We start from the raw sequence: 18,357 nt of genomic DNA, 5'->3' as shown, positions 1-18,357 counted from the left end.
CGATGAGTTATGCTACAACTTTTGTGTGGTAAAACATTTAGTATGTATTTATCCTGTGATGACAGCTCTTCCTATACTGAGGAATGAATATTCCCTAAGGGGAAAGATGACGTTTATGTCTTAAACTTAATACTTTTCAGCACTTTAAACTACAATATTGCAGCAATAACTGAGTGATCAGCAAAGACTCATAAAAAGACGACAGAGATCCACTGTTTCCAGTTTTATTTTCAAATATAAATAAACACCACAAACAAAAATTAAAATAGAAGTCACACACAAATCAGTATTACCTAAAATCATGTTAGTACCTTCAGGGAGTCGGCTGGAGCTCCGGTCTGTTTACCTCAAAGCTTGGAACTTCATCAGATAATCAATGTACACATTTACAAAAAATATACAAGCTTTTTATAAAAAGCCAAGGTGGAATGTTTTTAGTTTTAACATTTAGAGGCAAATATTAAAAAAACAAAAATCGATCAACTGGACGGCATGTTAGAAAATACTTTAAATATAACAAACTAAGTTCAGCACATTGCAAAGTCACATGTTCAAGCATTGAAGTATCGTACAAACACTTTACAGTCCTCTTTCATTTATGCTACACATTAATCAGGCAGTGGGAGTTTGCTGTCACTTGCTGTCACTCTTCCGCTTCCTCTTCACTCCCTCTCTGAGCGTTCGTCTGCTTGGCTACCAAAGATCTAGATACAACTTGCTGGTCATACTGTATGTGGCAGCGGAGACACAGGCTTTGATAGGCGGCTTTATGATCCCTCTGATAGAGATCTGTTGTTTGTACACGTCCAGTCGAGTGCCGGGCTATTGTTTTGTTTTATGACCATCTCTGCTGGGTTGCCATGGCACCAAGGCCTCTGGCCCCAAAGTCTAATCCTGGCCAGTGTGTTGAAATTCCAGACGCGGGCTGAATCATTCCTGCATCACAGTCGTACTCCCAAATGTTGTCATAGTCCATTTCCTGGTCATCTGGCTCTATAGGTTCAAGGTACGAGTGGTGGTCTGCGGAAGAGAGGAGAGATTCCCAGGCTTTTAGTTTCAACAATGAAACATAAACCTCACGCTGACTGAATATACTTGGACTCAACCCCACTGCACTTGTGGTGTCGTTGGCTTTGTCCCAAAATATAATCTTACAGTTAAACTGGTAGCGTAACATGCCACTGCTGCACCACCTTCATTTGTTCTTCCTCTTCTGTCTGTGGTGCTGCATAAAGTCTAAACTCTCTGAGGCCAAGGCTTGGTCACAGCACATCTAGTGTTTATATTCCCAAAGATAATGCAAATCCCTGATTAATTCCTGTTCTGTTTTCACGTGATAAGGGCGTAGATAAGAAAGAGAGAGCGTAACCCCGGTCCAGTTGTGTGCTGTCAATCACACCCCAGGAGTAATCCTGTCTGTGGGACAGTGTTTCCTTACACTGGGCTTTCCCTCGTGGGACATTTGCACAAATGGCATTTAGTGCGGCACTAAGCTCCATTTCATTGGCACATTCACGCATTTCCTTCACTTTGCTGCTTTAACCCTCTGTCTACCTGCTGACAGACCCAAGAGCTCGATCATTATTAAGGATAAATGTAGGGTCGGTGATGTTCTTTGTTGACATTTGTTTTTCAATAGCCTTAAATTAAACATGCTCTATAAATCTCTCTTCTAGTTTGACTTAGACAAAGCATATCATCATTTTCTTGACAGCTCATTATCAGGAGAATGCTGTTTGAAAGAGTAAAACATACTTGAGTCCACACACTACACATAAACAGAGAGAAATTCTGTTGTGGCTTTTCATGCTTTCAATTCTTACCTGAGTAATCGTACGGCATCTGAGCAGTGCTTCTCATCGAGCTCGGCGGGATGAGCCTCTGTCAAAAGCAATGACAACAAAACGTTACCGCCCATGATCTACTACAACAAACATCCACAAGTTTATTCAAGTGTGCGTTTCATCTTTGACACCTGTTCAAATACGACCTGCAGAACGAGTATATATACAAGCACTTATCAGCACAGAGCTGCAGCTGTACTTTGTATCAGAGGATTCCAGAAACCTGAGTTTCCTGAGAGATCAGTGTGGCTGCACTTCTCACCTGCTCTTGCATAGAGACGGGCGAAGGAAGCAGCTTTAGCCTGGAAACGGCCTCGGCTCGCTGCTCCACTTCGCTGGAGCGGATGTCGGCCTCCTGGCCCAGAGTCAGACCCTGGCAGTTGGTCAGGACCAGACTCCTCCTGCAGCGCCGGCCCATGGGGGGCGTGCAGAGCTGGAAGGTGGTGGGCGGGGGGGCGTACTGCTGGTGGTGGTGCTGCTGGACCGACCCGTGCCAGCTGGACTGCTGAGGAACAAAGGGCAACATGTCAGGGCGGCGTAGCTAAACCGTAGATGTATGTGAACACAGCTACAAAGTGTTATTTATTGTTATAATAACTTATTGATCATTGTGGTTGCAAAATCTCTGCATTCACACCATCTTATTGTGTGTTTGTGTCACATGCTTGATATGACACAAGCGGTGCCGTTGCAAATTGAGCCTATGGATCTGGTATCGGTGACCCACTTACCACTGGCTTGGCAACGGTGTGCTCATCCAGGGTGTAGATGTCAGAGGTGCAGGGCTCATCGTAGAGGGGCGACAGGGGCGGCCGGTGGGCACACATGTCAGAGTGGCGCTGGGAAATGTTCAGCGCATAACCCAAGGATGTCTGAGGAGGGGTGCTCCAGCTGTTAGACTGTAAACACAGAGGATTCAAAGAGATCCAGGGGTTAGCTACACACTTCCTCAGTTCAGATAATAATCAATGCCCGTCTTTCTCCCCCTCCCTAATCTTCTGCCTCTCCTTCTCTTCTCACGCTCTCTACGTTAGCAGAAGCCAGTCACATAAGCCACGCTTGGTTTAGGGATTTGGTATCAAATGACTAAGGGGAGCTTTTAGAGCTGTGATCAGGAGCTGTGCTGGTGTGACATCAATCTGTTGTCAGTATTTATGCTGTACATAAAATATGCAGTATTAACTGACACAGGATTCCCTTTAAATACTGTCAGAGTTTCCGGAGTCTTCTGCCAGGAGTTGTTATGATGCATGAGAGAGAAGTCTAAGTATCTATGGAACATTCAAGTTATTGCATTTTTCTCTAGATTGGTCTTTCAATGTTAATTAGCCACAGTTGCTAGCCTAACCCCACGTGTTAGCACTTTATCCATCATGGCCGCCTCTCAGCATACTGCCTGTTGTGTCTGTCTATTTTAGTTACTGCACACACGACATGTCAAAGAAGTGGATAGTCTCCGGGGGAATATTCAGTCATCGAGTGAGACGGCGTGCTGAATTACCTTGACGAGTGGAGCTTTCTCCGCCCGCTGTGGGCTGGAGCGATGCAGGGCAGAGTAGGGGGTGCTGTAGACCTGAGACTGCACCGAGCTCTCAGAGGGCTGCAGGTAGGAGCTGCGCTGCGGGGAGGAGTAGCGAAGGGACAAGGGTCGTAGGTCACGCTCGGGTCTGGTGTGAGAAGAAATGCTGTTGCTCCTGCTGCCCACGCGGGCGGTTTCAGTCGAGGAGGGACGGCTGGAGATGTACTATAGGGACAACAAGCACACAAAGGGCAAAGGTCAGCTGTTGTGTAAGAGCTCAGGAGGCAGCAGTGATCTGGAAGTGAATGCAAATCAACCAAAGCTTCTATTTCCCAGCAATGACTTAACTACAAACATGAACAACAACAGCACAGTAACCAAACACATGTACGAGTGTGAGCAGCACAGGTGTCCATCAGTTTAATTGGGAGGGCGGGGATTCGGGTCAGAAGCTGAACACAAACACGTCTTCTGGGCACAGAGCCTTTTCCACTCTCTAAGCTAATTGGATGTGTGTTTGTCCCACTAAGCCCCCCCTGTGTGTGGGGAGTTTAGCTGCAGGTCCTGATAATACGCAGCCCTTCAATACCTCATGAAAGTGTCTGAACTTAACAAGCCAACGTTCTGCTGCCCGTGTCAGCGTGTCAGGGCCACATATTCTTCAACATCAAACAGCCGAGCTAGTGGGCAGATGTATTGGGAAAGATTATCGGCTGTTTTTTGGAACATCACCATCACGTTAGCCTTTGTAGCTGCAACAGGAGCAGTTTGGTCTCTAGACCTTGTTTAATAATTCACCATGTCAAAGAAAGGCGTTGCTGGTCAGCTCCTCCAAAACAAACACAGCACTTTTTTTTTCAAGTTGTAAGCCCCTGCCACATGTAGAGTATATCAGAGTAAATATTGTGGTGTGTTGGCTTCCATTTGTTAGTTCAAGCTGTTCAACACACACACACACACACACACACACTCAGACTTACACAGAGCGGCTCGGTGTAACCTGGGGAGAGAGGGTTGTCTTCATGTCTGGATAGTTGAAGGTTGTGGGTTCCATGTCCGGTCTGTGTCTGGCTGAATGTCAGAGCCTCGCTGCGCCCCTGACTGTTGCCACTCCACCTCTCAAAGTGTGGAGCCTAGAGACACACAGGAGGAGAAGAGATAAATACTTTATGACCACGACAACATAACAGCTTTTTAGATGGCTCCTCTTTCAGACGCAGTAACAAGCTACGTGTTGATAGTAAAAATAGAGCCTTGTCTTTCACCTCGGCCACATTTCTTACTATAATGATGTTTTGTTTAGTCTCCCAGGTCTTAATCACTACCTTCAGGTGCGCTGCATTCAAACTTAAGACGGGTGTTGCCTTGTAACTAGTTGGCAGTAACAATTTACAAAAGACGAAGCGCTAACCGGCTCCCTTCCTCATTCCTTCATCCATTCACGGCTTCACATACCACAAGCAGATGGCTCACAAGATAGTTAATGCTCAGCCATCACTGAAAAAATACTTTTATTGTGTGTAGGCTTATGAATAGACGGAGGGCCGGGCCCAGCCTCACCTCTCCATGTGTCGGCGTGTAGATGATGTCATAGACCGGCGGCGGGGGGGTGAGAACGGGAACGTCAGCAGCTTTGAAATGCTCGATCCACTCGCAGAACTCGGCCCTGTCCAGACAGGACACCACTATGGGGTTGATCAGCTTCCCTGGGGAAGGGAGGAAAGGGACAAAGCCTGTCATTTGCCTCAGTCGCTCACTGGAATGTGCTAAAGTCAGATTGTCATTCAGTGAGGATAACACCAGCTCATTCATACAGGGTTACACTTTGACGCTAGTGGATTCATGGAAAAGGGCAGATAGGGGCAAAGCATGCATAAGAATGTACTCTCATTTAAATCTCTTTAACGTGTGGTTGCCATGCCAGCGTGAGATCCACTGAGTCAGAGTGCTGTGTGTTTACATTACGCTTCATTTACCTTCAATCATCAAGGTGTTGGGTTTGACATCTTGGCAGGGCGTAGTCACAGTAATCATATTAAGTGGAAGTTTCCCCTGCAAACACACAGATTATTACACACAACTTTCTAACGCAAACAGCTGAAACACGCACACAGCTAACAGATCGGCGTGGATGAAAGGTCAGCTGGGTCGATGGTACCTTGTAGAAGAGGCCATCGTTCTCCTCTGATAGGATGATCAGGGTGGCTGGGTACATCACCAACAGCCTGTCGCTCTGTTCCTGTGGAAACAAGAGTGTTGCAGCAAAGTCAGCATTATTGGTGCAAACATAGAGTGGAGAAATATGGATCACTTTTATTCAAACAGGCCCCAAATCATCGTATTATCATTTAAAGTAGGACTCTAAACCTGTCCCAAGTTACAGGTCATCTGAACTAAGTCACTGACATGTTTACCTTCAATGTTTGTATTTTTAATGTGAGGTAACTTAGAGAATGTTGCACAGAACACACATTTTCCAAGGCCTCACAGTTCTATTAAGGGATCCAGAGGCTACGTTTAGCTTTCAGCACAGCGGATTAACTTTTATCTTTGAGCTATTGATAACATTGCTCCTGCAGCGATCAAAGACCTGCATACCTGATAGGCAAATGCCAAAAATCTCTTTAATGCTGCAACTTGCAAACAAACAATGTCAGTGACATAGTTCAAACGTTAACGACCCGTAGAGCGTGACATTTTGTGAAGTTGCCAGAGTATCTTTTTAATTCTCTTTCGAGCGATGCATTTTTAAATCCCAGTAAGATGTTCAGTCAAACCAGTCGGTGGGACATTTAAAGGTGCGGCGCAACCCGAGTGTATGTTTCCTCTCCCTGACAGAGGGTGTGTCTGAATAGACAGCTGACATTCCAGCTGTGAGGTGAGTCGAGTCGCTGCGTGAGCCGGGGCAAATGCCTCTCACACACCCAGACCTTAACTCTCACACACTTCAAGGGAGCTGCCGCTATTTCCCACAGTGAATTAATTACAGCTATCCATAACTGTTTGTGTCACGAGCGCTGTTTTTATTAGCTGCTACCGTACGCGACGCTGGGTCAGCATTATTTATTTGTGCCCCTCGTCTGATTTGGTTTGCATGAGGAAAATAGAGTGATTGCTCTTTTATCTGTTGAGGAGGAACAGCTTCTCTCATTTCCCTGCTCATATTGTACTGAGGTAATGTGTGTTGCGCAATTTTTAAAACGATGCGTCACCCACTTTAAGAGAAAAAATCCCAGTGTTTGAAAATGTGTGTGTGTATCATCGGCTGCAGTCGACTGTATAATTCCATATATAGTCCGAAGGGGAGGTTGTGGTTCATGTCCCCTATCCTGTTATCACACAGACGGGTGAGCTGTACCTGACAAGGCAAGTGCTGCAGTCTGACTTTAGTGACGTATGAGATCGGGCCCAGGCTGTCACGTTGGGAACCTTCCCACTCGTAGATGGGCTCTCGGTTGATGGAGTTCCTCAGCTCTTCTCTGCCCGCGGGAGTCTCCTCCTGGTTTAGCTGGATACACAAAGGATAACACAGGGTAGACAGAAGCACCAGTTAATAAACAGACAGAACAGAGCACTACCCTTAAGTCAATTCAAACGTGTTGATCTGGCTTTATCCCTATTGTTTACACATCCACCAGGCTCAGAATGAAGAACACAGTTAGCGTCTCTTCAGCTATCATCTACCAGAGTACATCAGTGTCTTTCATCTGCCATTTTCCCCCACCTGTGAGTGTGGAGTCAGTACTTTAACCCTGTGCAGATCGTGAGAGTGGCTGTGATGCGGTCAATGCCGCTCCCTTGAATCAAACCCTCAGGGAGAGACAGCAGTGACCTACTTGACTCACCAACAGCTACAAGCTCACACACATCCTGTTTGTTGATTTATCAGAACTGGAGCTTAGGCACCTGGTAGACTAACAGATGACCACACTCCAGGCTTGTTTGAGTTTTGAAAGAATGACGTGTTTGGTTGAAGCATGACCTTAATGCAGCCTGATGTGGTTTGCAGTGTGTGTGTGGGTGTTGTTGTGGATTATCACTGTAACACAATCTTACCTTGACCCTCGTGTAGCTTTCAGGTGCGACAGCTGTGCCTCCATTGGCCTCAATATTTTCCTTCAGCAGGCCAAACCACAGGTCCATTTCTTTTTGGTTGGCACAATAGACAATGATGGGGTTAAGGCTGACACCTGCAGGGAGCAAAGGTCACAAGGTCAGAAGGGAAAGCTGCACCAAGGCTTCTCTTTCTAAGCAGCTTGTCAGAATGATTTCTGCCATGATGGTGAATCATTAATGGAGTTCACACTCCAACAACTGCTTTTTACTGTTGTGTCCCCATTACTGTGGAGAACATGTTACGCAATAAGTACAATAAAGCTGTGTTACATGTGTTTGGCAGTATGTTAAAGGTGTTTAACATCATGTATAACATACTGCAGGAGATCCCTCCTGGCTTATTTCATTTGACATTTAAGAATCCCAGCAGACTCATCCTCCCACAAACTGCATACCCAGGAGGAATGAATGGGACCTGGGATGAAAAGAGCAGGAATCTCCCTCTATCAGGCCCTCACATACCAGAGATAAACAGCAGAGATAGAACCCGGCCCTATGGCTTTGTAATGGTCAGTGTCCATAGCTGGCTAACTACTCCCTAATAATACAAACTCTGGACACACACACTGTGTTTACTTTGGGTTTCTTTTAAGACCTTGATCATGGCCCTCACGTGGAGGCTCTAAAGTAAGAGCGATATGAAGACTCTTAGATCTTGAAGCACAGGAGTGACCTGCTGTGTCTTTCAAACAAAATGTGATTCTAAGAAGACCATTAACTATCATTCAAAGCCATTAACTGTCGTAGGAAACACACTATCACTGTTAATCCAAACCATGTGTGGACTTCCAGGAATTCAGAACCTCTCCAAGACGGCTTGCTTTGTCACACTCACAGAGTTTACACTGGAGCTGATTCATATCAGCAGAGCGAGAGGGAGGCACAGGGTGCGCACATGTCCGACCTCTCACTTGACTCAGAATTAAATCACACTAACACGCACATTTCCTGTCATTGATTCCTCCCGTTATGTACATAAAGGCTCACGCTGAACAATTGCAACATGTGAGCAATACCATGCCAGGAAAGAGTGCAAAGCAACACCAAAGATCAACATTCTTATAGCGGGAATACCTCTGATTTTAGAAACCATGGTGATAATAAAAATAGAGACGCATAAACATTACACTCTTTACATTTATGAATGGAACTAGCCTGGACTTTCCTCAGTAATTTAGTCCAGATTACAGTTTACAAAGTTATATCCAGAAAGGAAACAAAAGGGTCTCAACTTGCTACCAGACCTTTTTACTTCTTGAAAGAATTCAGGTTGGTTAATCAGGTTGTTTTGTCCATCTAGAGATCAAAACTGTGTCTTTACTACGGGGCATTTAGCTCAGTAGTTTGTGGAATATGCAATGGATAATATGCAGTGACAAGGCTGAGAGCGGTTGGAGGATTTCTCTGCACGACAGCTGGTTGGCTGAAGAGTGCACCTGTTTTCTAACAAGGGGGGGCTTTAAGGCCGGCTTGGCCCTCTGAACCAAGGGGTTAAGGGGGCCCAACTCTAGTTAGTCTTGGGGTTGAGTGGAGGTGAAGAGGGTCGCGGCACCTTTGAATCACTGGAATGTGACAACATAGGAAATGCAGCAGCTCGAAAATAGCATCTGGTTTCTGACTTATTTTGTAGCAGGATACATTAGTTAGGTCTATTAGGGAGGGTAAAAATGGCAGAGAGTCTAAAAGTACAAATAGCAACACCTTTGCTCTCTCTGACTCTCTCTTCCTCTAATTTGTCCTTTTCTCTTTGGTCTTCCCTTTGAGAAACAGGCCTACACAATGAGGTCTGAAGTCAACCACTGACTTGTAAACATCCTGCTGGATTAGCCAGGTTCCATTCCCAGTGATTGATTAGCTCGATTAAATAGTCAATACAAGTGAAAACAGATGATTGCAGATTCCAGGGTTCAGAGCCAACACCTATTTCTTCATCTCTCAAGTGCAGGCAAACTTACCGTTTATTTGAAAGGCGAATTCCTGGGGTTGGCTGTGGTTGCAGTTCTGTTGCAGGTTGCGGATGGTGAGTTCTTTGAGTGGGAGAGTTCCCTGCGCACAAAGGAACAACAACTCCATCAAATCCTACATACTAAACGTTTCCTTGAGTTAAAAACAATCTCCCTCCAGGACATACAGTAGGTTGCCTTGCTGTTTCTAAGAAATACATATAAATACTAAAAATAATTGGTGTTATTCTGAGGTCGACCTGTTAGACGATGATGTACTCCTGTTTCCCCCTCATTTACATTCTGACTAACACTTTTTACGAGTTCCTCTCCGTCTCTGTGACATAATATAGCTCCTGACAGACTCTATCCAACCATGATTAATGACTGCTCATGCTTTTACGAGACAGGTGAAGAAGACACACACTCTGTTTATCTACACACTGCTGGTTGACAAGGGGGAGCATGTCAAGATGAGGTAATGTAAACCTGCGCCAGGCCTTGACAAATCAATCCCACCGGTTTGAGAGGAGTTGTGATCGTTGATACAATCGCTTGTGCTAAAAAGAGAACTCACCTGGTATGTCAGTCCAGTTGTGTTGTTGGAAACAAAATGAAGGTGTGTCTGGAAGAGATCCAAGTAGCAGTCATGAATATCCTACAACCATAAAAAGAAAAAAAGGGTTAAAGCGTCAGTGTCTACAACATCTATACAATTACACCTTTGTATTTATTGCCGTAGTTTGTGTAGCAAGAAAAACTACAATCCTCCAGGCGTGTACTATGAAAACCCACAGACTGTAACACTACAGAAGCTCATTTACAATGACGATTTAGATGATGATAGGTAACATGCGGTGTTTTGTCTGAGAGCATATTGTTCCTGATTGTCCTAACATGTGGATAATTCATGTAAGACCTTAAGGACACGTCTGAATTGACATGGATGACGAAGGAGAACAACAGATCGTGGGAAACATTTGCTCCTTCAGCAATACTAATGTAATCTAAATCCCCTTCCTTTGTGTTATGTTCTGATGATACAATGTGTTCTGTAGCCGACGTGATGATCTCATCGCGCACGCCATTCCCTCAATCAATCTGTTCTTTTCTTGTCAGAGCTGTTGTGTCACAACTCTGACAAATTGCAGTTCCCATAGAGACGAGCCGACGCGTCCTCTATCAGGCCCTGGGATCAGAGGAGCGCTCTCTACCCCCGGGTTTTTCTCTCAGAGACGTTTCGCAACTGCAGCATAAGCGAGCGTGTCTAAACACAGGCTGCGGTCCGCTTCGTGGAAAACTGATTGGCTTATTCACAGCCCACCGTCACGTCAATGCCAGCAGGGAGTTTCGGTGTTCCGCGCTAGGGGAGCAACATCCTGTTGCTCTTCACCTGTTTTCTTAGTTTTGGCTCTCATGATGCGTCAGATGCAGCTTGGTCATTGCCTTTAAGACCTGCCTAACCACAACAAGGATCTTGCAGCTTTGGCTTTGTTTTTCTATTGCTTCCTTCCTCATATTACATCACATCCAGTCGTAAAAACAATATTTTGTTCCGCTCACCTGGCAGTGGAGGAACCGGAAACGAACTTTGGAGCTGTGAATCATCCTTCCGTAATTCTTCACGTTGATGCTGCTCTTCTTCCAGCCGCTGGCCGGGTCGTAGGGGAACGGGGAATCCCATTTGATGTTGTCTATTGTCTGGAGGTCCTTGTGGGACATTTCCTGCAAAAAGTCATGTCGTTAAGAGGACTGACCTTCATGAAATCACCAGACTGTGTTTGTCATTGTGGCTTATGGCGGTTCTTACCTTCCTGGGAGTGACAGTGCACAAGATATTGATGATGCTGTTAGATTTCTCCTGTCCCTCTTGGGGGAACTTCTTGCGGAACAAGCGACTGCTGCTCAGAGAGAGAGGGAGGGAGAGAGAGAGAGAGAAATAACGTGTTACTTCTCACTCGCCAATGTTTACGATCTATCGTATGTTTGCTATACAATTAACTTCCCCTCCGCTGTGCAAACGAGGAACAATGTGTTTATCCCGGTTTCATAGTTTACATTGTCAGATGGAGAGATGACCTAAATACATCAGTCTATTGTCCTGCTGCATTTTACATGATTAGCACTTATTTCACTGTTTTTCTTCACTTTTCCACAGTAATACACTCTAAATCTGTAAGTTATGACTTAGGTCAATGTTCATGGGAGTTTAAAGAGTTTGAATCAAGTTTTTCCTCTCGTGTAACATAAATAAGGAGTCCTTCCTTTGTCCTTGAGCCTCACTACCAGCCATTTTAATGATAAGAACAATCGGCTCCAGTGTTTCTGATAGTGAAGATATGCATAGGAGGATCAGCATTCAATGCCCCCCTTTGTTTTGCACGACCCTCATCTATTCCCATTACTGTCACATCTTTATGAGGAAGCTCCCTCCGTGGCAATGTAAGACCCGGACACTGCTTTTACAAACTGGGGATGTGGTTTATCTGCTTATCTGCACATGTGTGCCAGTGTCCTTTAGTGCAACAACGCAGCCTTTTGTTTGCATGGTGGGAATGGAAGCCTGTCTAATCAGGAAGTCCATGTCCACCATCAATCAAGAGTAGATAACTGTTTGGTAAATGATGCTACTCCATTAAAGCCCTATTGTATTCTCCCCCATAAAGAGAACGTATCATAATCAATTTTACGGTTGCAACCAACGTGAAAGAGGAATGCAGATAATAGACAGGTAGTAACTTTGCACACCTAACATTCCCCAGCCGCTCATTGCAGTGGCATTCACAGCATTCACTCCCGACTCACTCTCTGGCTCTGTGGGGAATACCTGAGCCTGGCCTGAATCACCAACACAAAGAGGCAGCAGGAGACACGGGGGACGGGAACACTGAAGGTATTGTTCACGCAGAACCATTAATTCACCTTGGAAGGTGTATCAGTGCTCAAGTTAGAGCTCTGAGCTTTGGAAACAAACGGTTGCGGGTATTTGAGCCGGCCTTCTATTTTTATTTGAACGCAAATTGTTCTTTGTTGGCAGAAGCACACGGAGCGTTACACAGAACCAGAGCCTGAATTATCACACAGCAGCAGACAGAAGGCAGAAGGCTGGAGTTGATGTTGATGCTAATTAGGATCAGATGTGATGGTCCAGCAGAGTGGGCTGTGAGGGCAACATGCCCGGGCGTATACACACAGTAATACTGGAGAAGTCAACCAGGTAGAAAGTCATTATATCACAGTTAATCTGTTAATGTTCTAAGCCATCAAGTCAGATTAGTCAAATGATAACTTTCACATATCAGGAGCCATGAATCAGGTCTAATCATTTTATAACTGTAATTGCCTGCGTGTGATCATGATAATGAATGGGGTCGGGTCCCGGTTTTGGAGGCAAACCAGAATTGCTGACAGCTGGCAGATCGTCTTCACAGAGATGCAAACAGGAGGCAAATGGTAACAGGATCATTGACACCGTTGGCCAGACGGGCAGCAGCCAGGCAGGACTCAGGGACGATCCTGTGTTACCACATGATCCCCACAAAATTCACAACCTCTGTGTAACCTCACTGCTAAAACCCCGAGAAATACCAAGAATTCCTTCCAACTGAAAGGCACAGTTCTAAAATAACAAAGCACAGTCAAGGACACCACACGTGTGCCGCTGCCTGTGGCACACACAGTTATCACAAGTACAGTCAAAGGATCTGACAAGTTGAAGTGTTCTTACCTGTTCCTGCGTATGAAACTCTTGCTGGAGAATCTGAAGTTGTGTTGGGGGACACATGACATGCTACTCCCCATGCTGCTGTGGTGTGAGTCTGTGTGTGGGGCTTTGCGCTCCTCTATAGACAAACTCTTCTCCCTCTGTGATGGATGGTGAGCGAGTGTAATCCAAGCAGCCGAGTGTGCTTCCTCCTGCAGTCAGGCGTGTACTGAGGAAGAAGTGGGCAGGGTGAGGGCTGTAAAGACACACCGGTGAGAGTGCGTCTGTGTAAAGGGGTGGAGTCTAGGGTTGTGTCAGACTGACTGACTGTGTGTGTGTGTGTGTGTGTGTGTGTGGTGACCACTAGGGTTCACACCTTCTGCATTCCCTCTGTCTGTTAAATCAATCCCAACAACAAAGACAGGGGGGGTCTGAATGAAGCGTGGCTTTTCACACCTTGAAGGAGCCAAATGGGGCTCATTGTAGGTTACCGTTGGCTAAACACTCTGGATTGTGTACGTCAATCAAGGATCGGAGCTTCCACTGGCATGCCTGGACATGAAAAATGCCTGCAGCCTGAAGAGTCTATTTATTATTGGCCCACATACTTACGTACATCAGTGTCATTTAGAAACTGAAGATGTAAGAAGTGTGATGTGGTGATGGAGTCGGCTGCCTGTTGTTTTGGTTTGACTGTAACACTCCAGGTTAGAAACGGGCAAATCATTACTGTAACACTCAAACGCAGGAATCAGCTCTTGTCCCTAACAGACGATACGAGCTTTACCGACTCTTGTCCCACTTTGCTCTGTGTGTCTTTTGCCTCAAGCGACGAAGCCCTTCACCACTATGACATCACATCTGTCAGTTAGACGGAAAAGGAGATGAGTCTAAACAGGATGCTTGCGTATTTAAAGCCTTGTATTTTCCTGGGAACAAGGAAGTTAGACAGACAATATTCTGTTTGCATATGTGCTGTTTTTCCCAAATGAGCCAACAAAAATGTAAAAAGCTTCTCTGACAGAACGTTCAAGTGTGCAAATGTGAGGAAAACAGGCCGAAGGTTTGCTGACAGAATAAAACTTCCACAAAATAGATCCTCAGTTTGTTAAATCTATATGTAAATGTATGTAAACAAGGTTTTTCTCTGGAATAATGCGTAATAGAAGCTCCTAATGTAATCTTAATCTTAATCTGTGAATGTGTGAATCTTAATAATGTGAATTTAATAGTTTTACTTTCTTTTTTCAATCATTCCACTAATTCAGTTGATAGGTACAGCTTTGCGATGTCATATCCTTGACTCATCCCAGACAACTTGTAATCTTCCTGGGCTGCTCTATATATGGATTAGCAATCAATTACGTCATCGGTCAGACAGTTATGAGTCTGTGTTTGCTCATTGATTAGCCTTACATGGCGTTGGCTCTATTATAAACATGTTGTGTCTATTATCAGAAGTGTTTGCCATGAGCTGACGGGTATCGCCAACCTGTTTGACCGGATTGTGACACGGATGCACCTGAGGCACCAACAGTCGTCAAGCTGTTAAAACAAGCGATGAGTGGCTGTCTGAGTTCAGCATTCAGTGTGTTGTTCTCTCTAAAGGCCTGTTTGATGAGCGCAGGGGCCCCGCTCAGGTAATTGAATCAGTTGTGAAGTAGTGATTGAAGCGCATGCAATTGAATGTAAAGAAGAGATGGGTCTTCATCCCGTCATTAAAGAACACTGATCCATGGCCCTATCTGGCCTTCATTTCACGCAGTTAACATCTGCCCCTGGCGTAATTGGCATTGAATGGGGTTTGTCTTGTGCTCAGCGAGGCGTGAAGAACTTTCCCTCCAAAACGGGGGACACACTTCAGATCAAAGGGACAGACAGCCACCAGCAGGGCCGCCCGCCTGTGTGATAAGAAACCACTTCTAAATCAATTCCAATCTTTTTAATCCCTTATTTTAATCAGTTAAATGGAGCAGAACATGTGATAACAGCGTAGCGTCTCCAAGCTCTAAGTTTGGGACATAAGGAAGAGATCATCGTCTCTCATATTTTGAAGAAATATGATCCCACGTGTGTGTTGGACATGGGCTCAGGCCTCGTAGAGCTCCGGCTTCAGAGGCACTCGGGGGGATCTCTGGGCCAAAGTGCAGTATTTACTGGCTGCCCTCCACGGTTTGGCTTCAAGCTAGCTCAGCACCCAGACACCCACCGCTCTCACCTGATTTACCCTCAGAGACTTTCACCTCTTCCCAAACGTGGAGGGATAAAAAAAAAAAAAGGCCTTAATTGGGATCCAGCTGTGGAGGAATTCCCTAAGAGAGCCAAGAAATGATCTTTGGTGGAACCTGGACCTTGAGAGAAGTCAGGAAGAGGATTATCAGACACCTCAGAGAGCCTTTAGAATATGGAGAGAGTCTTTAGTTGTCAGATATGCTCTGGGTTTGTGTCGTAGTTGTGAAGTTTCTGTATCTCTCAGCTCTTGTCGATTATATTGTGATTACAGTTTTTCAGCTGTGATTAATCTGTCAGATAACAGGAAATCACCTGACCCAGTATGGATGCGGGTCATGGAAAAACACGTCGGTACACCTGATGATGACTCACTGCTCTTCTTCATATGAGGAAGGGAGCTTATTTGGAAAACGCTTTATGGGAAAGTTTCACTTGACTTCAAAGTGGTTTGACGTCTGTGTTTTGTGTTTCATCATCAAGATCACAAGATAAAGTTGGTTGGACATCAATCTTTCTGGTGTTGTTTTACTTTCGTTACAGCAGACAGCAGACAGGCTGCAGTGTGTCAGCGTCAAAGCCCAAAGTGGGTAGAAATCCGTTTTTAAAGACCTCATTGTACTTCTTGTTACATAAGACACTCTGTGGTCAGGTTTAGGTTACTGCAGTGGATACCATCGCTCTTTCCTTTCATTCACTTGACCCATCTCTGCAGTCTTGTGTGACATTGTTTGACGGGAAGGGGAAATGCCGCGCGCTTTGCCAACACCAACACTACAACCAGAAAGAATAACAGCCTGCTCGCTTTTCCTGCCTCCTCATCTCGTGCGGTGCAGAGGTTTGCAATTCCTGTATGAGCCGTATCCTGACAATGGCTCACATACTTTCCCATTAAACCGTCCACTTCATGAGTCTGAGTCTCAGCCCCGGCTCACCAAAGTCATTTCCATGACTCAGGAGCTCCGTCCTGTTGTAAAGAGACGACTTTAATGCTGTTGATTCATTGTACTTGTGATTGAATTCAGCCCGTTTGTACAGATGAGTGCTATCATAGAGAATGTTCACACCGTCACTGCCCCGCATGTGTGGCTGCTTGAACTCTGGCTCTCCCTGAGAAGCCACCCGTTTGTGTTTATCCAGACACAGCGGGTGAGAGCGGCGGTGCTAAAGTCACACCTCTGGGCCACTAAAGCGGAGTCTGGATACGAGGCCCCCAACATCAGGTGTCCAGCAGAGAATCGAGACGTGCCAGAGTTCTCACACAGGACGACCATAAAGGAATCTTAATTGGACCCCAGTTCTCCTTTGAAGGCGAGATCAGTCGACTTCAGCCCTAAGTTTTTTCAAATTCTTCTCTGGGGGAGATGCACTTGTTTGCCGTATTGGACATTTGTTAGTCCAGGAATCTGTCGTAGGCCCTTGTGACGTTCTACTGCTCTTATGAAAACCATGTCCTCTAAACAAACACTAGCTTTCCGGTGCCGGCCACATGTCTCTGACCAACCCCCTCTTACTCGGTCACGGCCTTGTGCGGCGCTTCTGGTTGATTCGTCAGCGCTCTGGCTTCTTCTTCAGTCTTTTTAAACAACCTCACTTTGTAAAAATTGCTCATTAAAGATGACACACAATGAAGTTCCTCTATCACTGACACTTGTGGCTTAGTATAGAATGTGGGAGTTTAGGAGAAATGTTGCAATGGCTACAATTAAGTTAAAAGTATGTTTAAAGTAAAAATGTGCTCACAGCAGAATGACTCAGCAAGAACTCAAGTAAGAACTCTGTAAGGTAGAGGCAGCACATTATTGCATTATGACTGAAATGCCCAATACGTCTTTCACCTGAGGGGGAAAACCCCATGTAGCTCCAGAGAAAAAGGTGAGTTTGAACCCCACTCAACTGATCAGATGAATTCTTCTTTCCTGTTGATTCTGTGAATACAACATACTGACATTGAGATCCTGGGATTTCTTGATTTAACATACTTAGTTTTTGATCACAGTTTCTAAATGGCCCTTAGCCTCATATGACCCTGAATTTACATCAAAACTCATAAGACTGTAAGGTTTGTTATTGTGTTCATGTCCTGTCGTGTTTACTTGAGCCCCTAATATCCCCACTGCACACTTCCATGACTTATAGCTTCATTAGTTTTGATTCCACCACAGGAGGGCTTCTTCTCTTAAGTAGCTGATCAGAAAGTGTGTTTGGGCCTTTACGATGACCATGACGGCCTCTCTGTGTGCTCCTGATGGCCACACAGACACACACACTGACGGGCAGCACCGGGAAGAGGAGCGGCCACAGGGACAAGAATGCAGCGAGCGGGGAGATAAGGAAGTGAAGGGACAAGATGCGATCACATCATCCAGACAGACAGGAGACTCATTAGCATATTCAACAGCAGGGGTGACTCACTGCTGCAGCATTCCAAAGACACACGCGCACACGGTTTATTTACTGCAGGTCCACATAAAGACGAGTAAGGCAGGACAAACTGTAAACACGAGGATGGGAGGGTGACATCGCATCGCTCAGTTAGGCTCATTACAAAGGAGACTTTCATTAATGGGGTCAACAGCAGCCTCTGCAAACGGCCCAGGCTGTCACATATAATGCATACACTGATTAAATACACACACACACACACACACAGTACTGTCCCATGTGAGCACACATTAACGCCAGAGTTGAAGTTGAAGTAGATTTGATGAGATTCGTTCAGATTACTGTTGAGGTATAAAATTATGGAAGAAAGATTTCAGATTTGCAAACAAATGTTATACGGGCATGAGCCAGCAAGATGACATGATTTAAATGTGTTCTGATTGTCTCCTCTTATTTCCCAAAGAATTATAATGATTGCTCATAAAATATCTTCTACTTTTCTTCTCTCATTCGAAGCTGTGGGGGTTGTGAGTGTGTGTGTGTGTGTATTTGTATGTGTTTGAGCAGGGTGGGAGTTTATAGGCTTTTGCGTGTGTGTGCGTCTGTGTGTGTGTGCAG

The 18,357-nt window shown here is 45.2% G+C and overlaps 1 protein-coding gene across 2 annotated transcripts; it reads right to left on the bottom strand.

Moving 5' to 3' along the window:
- Window positions 1–210: 210 nt before the first annotated feature.
- Window positions 211–13,350, bottom strand: plekhn1 (pleckstrin homology domain containing, family N member 1). 2 transcript variants are annotated; one of them, XM_076163481.1, is made up of 16 exons: window positions 13,150–13,350; window positions 11,233–11,323; window positions 10,986–11,147; window positions 10,000–10,080; window positions 9,435–9,525; window positions 7,420–7,553; window positions 6,722–6,871; window positions 5,522–5,602; window positions 5,340–5,415; window positions 4,924–5,069; window positions 4,344–4,496; window positions 3,346–3,588; window positions 2,576–2,743; window positions 2,107–2,349; window positions 1,824–1,881; window positions 211–1,020 (listed from the first exon to the last, which is right to left on the bottom strand). In XM_076163481.1, exons 1-16 carry the CDS (start codon window positions 13,221–13,223, stop codon window positions 836–838), a joined length of 2,136 nt encoding a protein of 711 aa, XP_076019596.1. In that variant the 5' UTR covers window positions 13,224–13,350; the 3' UTR covers window positions 211–835. The 2 variants fall into 2 exon arrangements, with proteins under 2 accessions (XP_076019596.1, XP_076019597.1); XM_076163482.1 differs by having other exon boundaries at window positions 2,107–2,346.
- Window positions 13,351–18,357: the final 5,007 nt, after the last annotated feature.

This window comes from Genypterus blacodes, unplaced genomic scaffold (assembly GCF_046128005.1).
Source record: "Genypterus blacodes isolate CSIRO-AG114 ecotype Tasmania unplaced genomic scaffold, CSIRO-AGI_Gbla_v1 ptg000131l_1, whole genome shotgun sequence".
In the NCBI taxonomy this organism is placed as follows: domain Eukaryota; kingdom Metazoa; phylum Chordata; class Actinopteri; order Ophidiiformes; family Ophidiidae; genus Genypterus; species Genypterus blacodes.
This window is presented reverse-complemented; position numbering and strand designations above follow the sequence as displayed.